We start from the raw sequence: 4,080 nt of genomic DNA on the forward strand, positions 1-4,080 counted from the left end.
AATACTATTTTAAATTAACCAACACCTTAAAACACCGCGAATATTGTATGCCATGATAGTGTGGACGTATACAAATTCAGCATTTGTAAAAGGAGGGTTTAACCCATTAATTTTACTATCTTGTCAACCTAACTTTTTGACAAATAAAATTAATAGTTGGTATCCTTTGGTCACACGAATAATAGCAGTGACTCCGATGGGGAGGATACTATTAGACGTGCCTAAGTGTATACCACTACTTGGCACTAAGTCCATTAATAAGATTGTGCCCCTTCCGATGGGGAAGATCACGCGCTCTTGATTAACTTCCTATAGTCATCCAAAATGGAAGTTTGTTCTAGTGATCTACAAACAAGCTCATCCAATATGGAGGAAGACACTCAGAGCCAACGCGCAAGCTTGTTTGCATCACTTACAAACCAGTAATGGAGACCGTGGAATTTATTTAAAATCCCTCTCCCACTTAGTTATTTATAAATGAGGAATTTTAACTATGCTAGCCTACTAGACATGTATACTAACATACACACACAGCACAATATAAAAGCAATAAATAGAAAATCTAATTTTCAACTATATGGCTTTTATCTATGGTTGTCCTCCGTGTGTTGTCATCCCAAGCTGCTGTCATATTTGGCTACCGCCACCGGGTCTAGCTGTTGCATCCATCTTGCTCCTTGTTTCGCTCCGCCTCTGGTCCGCAAAAGGTTCCACGCTTTGCAAGATTCGATCTGCGACATAAATAGAATTTTACAATTTTGATCCTATATTCCTCGAAGGAATGTACATGTAAACTAGATCGAACATAAAATAAAAATTTACATCCATCGATCCTATATTCCATAAAAGCAATGTACATGTAACTAGATCAAAAATAAAATCCTAATAAAAACTAAATACAGCTCCTGCTGTATTTTATAATACAATCATGCACACACATATAAATTGCCCTTGACATGTCCAAGGGTCCAATCACACACATAAAAAACTATAAGCCATAATAATTGGATCCTGCCACTATGTGAAAAACGACTTTTTACTTTGTTGATTACCTGAAGTAAAAGACCTGTTTTTACCGAAGTAGACACGCGTGTAGTAAAAAGATTCATTTTACTTCGGATAAACTCCGAAGCCGTAGGCCCAGAAAAAATGAAGTCGTATTGGGTGTCGGGTTCGGACATATTACGAAGTAAAAAATGCATATAACTTCGTCGGTTTTTAAAAACACCGAAGTAATTAATCCTTTTCGACTTCATCGTTTAGTATTTGTTGTGAAGTAATATACCTACTTTAACTTCGGTTAAAAATGAAGTAATGGATTACTTTTACTTCGTCATATATCATTAATTCCTGAAGTAATTATTGATTAAATTACATTTAGCTTCGTTCTGGATCGAAGTAATAGATAGATACTACTTTGAAATTTTTGGTAATAATCGAAGTAGTTGATACTATTTTACAGCAACAAATTGTATTGCTTCGAAGTTATAAGTAGATTTTACTTCGGATTTTATGAATAAAGTGAAGTATTTTTTCTCTTTTTACTTCATTATTTTTAGACTTCAGTAATTTTGAGCATCACAAAAGGTAACTTCATAAGCCTTGATCAAAATAAGCCATGATTTCAGCATATGTTTATACAAAACAAATCTCCCTAAATATCATCAAAATAAGCCATAAAAAACCAAAAACATGTACTGGTTCATTCACACAACCTGCAATTCACTTCAAATACGAGTACACAAATTCACTCCATTCAATTCTCACTTCATCATATTGTGTCTGCGTATAGTACTGGTTCTTCACACAACCTGCAAACTGCAATTTAGAAAGAACCAAGGGGTCATCTTCAGTCTAAAGTTTACTATAAGAACATATTACATCAACAGAGATAACCAGATAAAAAATTAAGCCATCTTACAAGAGACAGTAAACGCATCAAAAGTTCCAATATCACTTTTTGAGTGACTAAATTGACACAATCAGTTATCTTTTCTCAATCAAAGAAGAAAATAAATCCAATCATCAAAACTTAAGATACCAACAGGACCAAAGTTAGAGAAAGCATCTATCATTGTTCTAATCAAAAAAAGATGCAATTACACTTCCAACAAATAGTAAAAAATATTGGAAAGGATCATTTCGAGCTTCGAGTTCTTACCACAAGTCGGCGTGGTGTACCATATGATGAAACTTCTCCACAACTCAGTCTTCTTTTTTTCAGGTACTCCACAGTGAGACTTCTAAGCTGCAAAGAGGAAAAAAATGGAAGAGAAAAAAAAATGCACCAGTTCTCCAATGGAAGACCCTAAGATATAACTATCCACTGAAATAATCATTTAAATTAGTAATATCTAAAACAAAATATAATGCTTGATTCACATAGCACAAAACTGTGTCCCACTTTACAGGATAAATTATGAGAAACACATTATCCAGATAAGGAAGTTACTTTTTTTTCGGTGTCAAACATACCTGGTTACTTGCTTCAACTACATCATGAGGAGGCATCTCTTCAGTGCCAATCTCAAGAACAAATGCTCCAGGACGTTCCAATACCTTGAGGTAAAGCAATAGAATGGGACAAAAAAAAAACATTACACATGATGAACCTTTGTTAATTTTACACAATAAAAATTCACTAATACAAATTCACGAATAATATTGGAGCAAAAAAGACCAAACAGTGTAAGACTTCTAAATTAATTCAAAGGAACATAAAGAGTTCCGACTCAACAGACAAACCAGTCTAGTTGTTTAAACTTTAAAGCTCTGTCTACTAGGAAGAAGGGAAAGGGGAAGGGAGGGTAGGAAAGGAGTGCAAGGTGGAAGGAAGGGGAGAGAAAAGTTCAGTTACTCAAACATGTCTACATGGAAGGAAGAGATTTTTACTAGACAGTTTATGGCATCACACCTTAGGGCCTGCAGATCTTTCAACTAATGGAAATGACCGATCATTCAACAGCTGTTGCTTTAGGTGTTATAACTTACCAACAACTAAGACCATTATAGCCCATTAAGCAACATAATAAGACTAAAATTTGAAAAGGAATGAACCTTCTGCAATTGGGAATTTGGAAGATTTTGAAACAAGAGATCATTTTCCTTGGAAAATCCTAATGGGTGCCCAAGAGCTTCCCGTGTCTTCAACCAAAGTTGAGCACATTGCCGAGCAAGACTGCAACACATTTAGAAACATATGCACTGAAAAATAGCTTAGTAGCAGCTTTATCTTTTAAGATTAATAATTCAAGAAAACTTTAGTGGATAAAAAGATTGTCATTCATCAACTCAAATTTTTAATTTAACAAAAATATTAAGAAGTATGAATGTGATACTCCATAAAAGAAAATCACTTAAATGCCAAGTTATTTTATCCATTTAAGTATTCTATCTTCATGATATTGCATCCAAAAAACCATTGTAATTGGTGTTGTCAAACGCTTCGTAACCTCGATTTAGGGGATTGGGTGGATAGACATTGCTTTTATGCTCTCTTGTCCACATCCTCTTCCCAAAGCCAAATAGAAAACTAACCATACACCATGACCTAAAACCTAGTAGAGACAAAAATCTTCTCAACTTGCTTAGATAAATTGAGATAAAAAAATTAAGTACACATATCTTTAGATAATAGTCATTAGGTACAATCAATTTAATGCAATGAAATAACTTGTGAATCTAGTGGCTCCAAGTCTGCCTCCTCATTACTGAGTTTTTGCATTAAAGAATAGACCTAAAAATGATTGAAGAAGCCTGCCATAATCTGAACCCACTTAACTGCCCTAACAACCTTGGCATCAACATTTTTCTCAATAAATTGAAGGCGCATATGCACAAAGGTGTTCAAAATAGAGTATCCATTTGTATTGTAATCACCTGAAGCAAAAAATTAGACTGATTTCTCAGACTGTTGACTCAGTGGAGCCTAATTTGCTATGATAGACTGTTGACTGATTTCAAAATAGAGTATCCTCGCCCTTTTTCCAATAAGTAAAATTGTATTGATCCTCAAGACCAAGGGGCCGCAAGACGTTATCGGGAAGAGCACAAGCGACAACAATATGTAAGAGTGAAAAT

The 4,080-nt window shown here is 34.6% G+C and overlaps 1 protein-coding gene across 1 annotated transcript; it reads right to left on the minus strand.

Annotated features, from left to right (window-relative positions):
* Positions 1-1,722: 1,722 nt before the first annotated feature.
* LOC122048244 (glycine--tRNA ligase, chloroplastic/mitochondrial 2-like) lies at positions 1,723-3,671 on the minus strand. Its single transcript, XM_042609838.1, has 4 exons — positions 3,058-3,671; positions 2,476-2,559; positions 2,162-2,248; positions 1,723-1,854 (listed from the first exon to the last, which is right to left on the minus strand). The coding sequence occupies exons 1-4, from the start codon at positions 3,187-3,189 to the stop codon at positions 1,723-1,725; spliced, it is 435 nt and encodes a 144-aa protein (XP_042465772.1). The 5' UTR covers positions 3,190-3,671.
* Between the last annotated feature and the right edge of the window lie 409 nt (positions 3,672-4,080).

The sequence above is a fragment of the Zingiber officinale genome, chromosome 2B, assembly GCF_018446385.1.
Source record: "Zingiber officinale cultivar Zhangliang chromosome 2B, Zo_v1.1, whole genome shotgun sequence".
NCBI classification, from domain to species: Eukaryota; Viridiplantae; Streptophyta; class Magnoliopsida; order Zingiberales; family Zingiberaceae; genus Zingiber; species Zingiber officinale.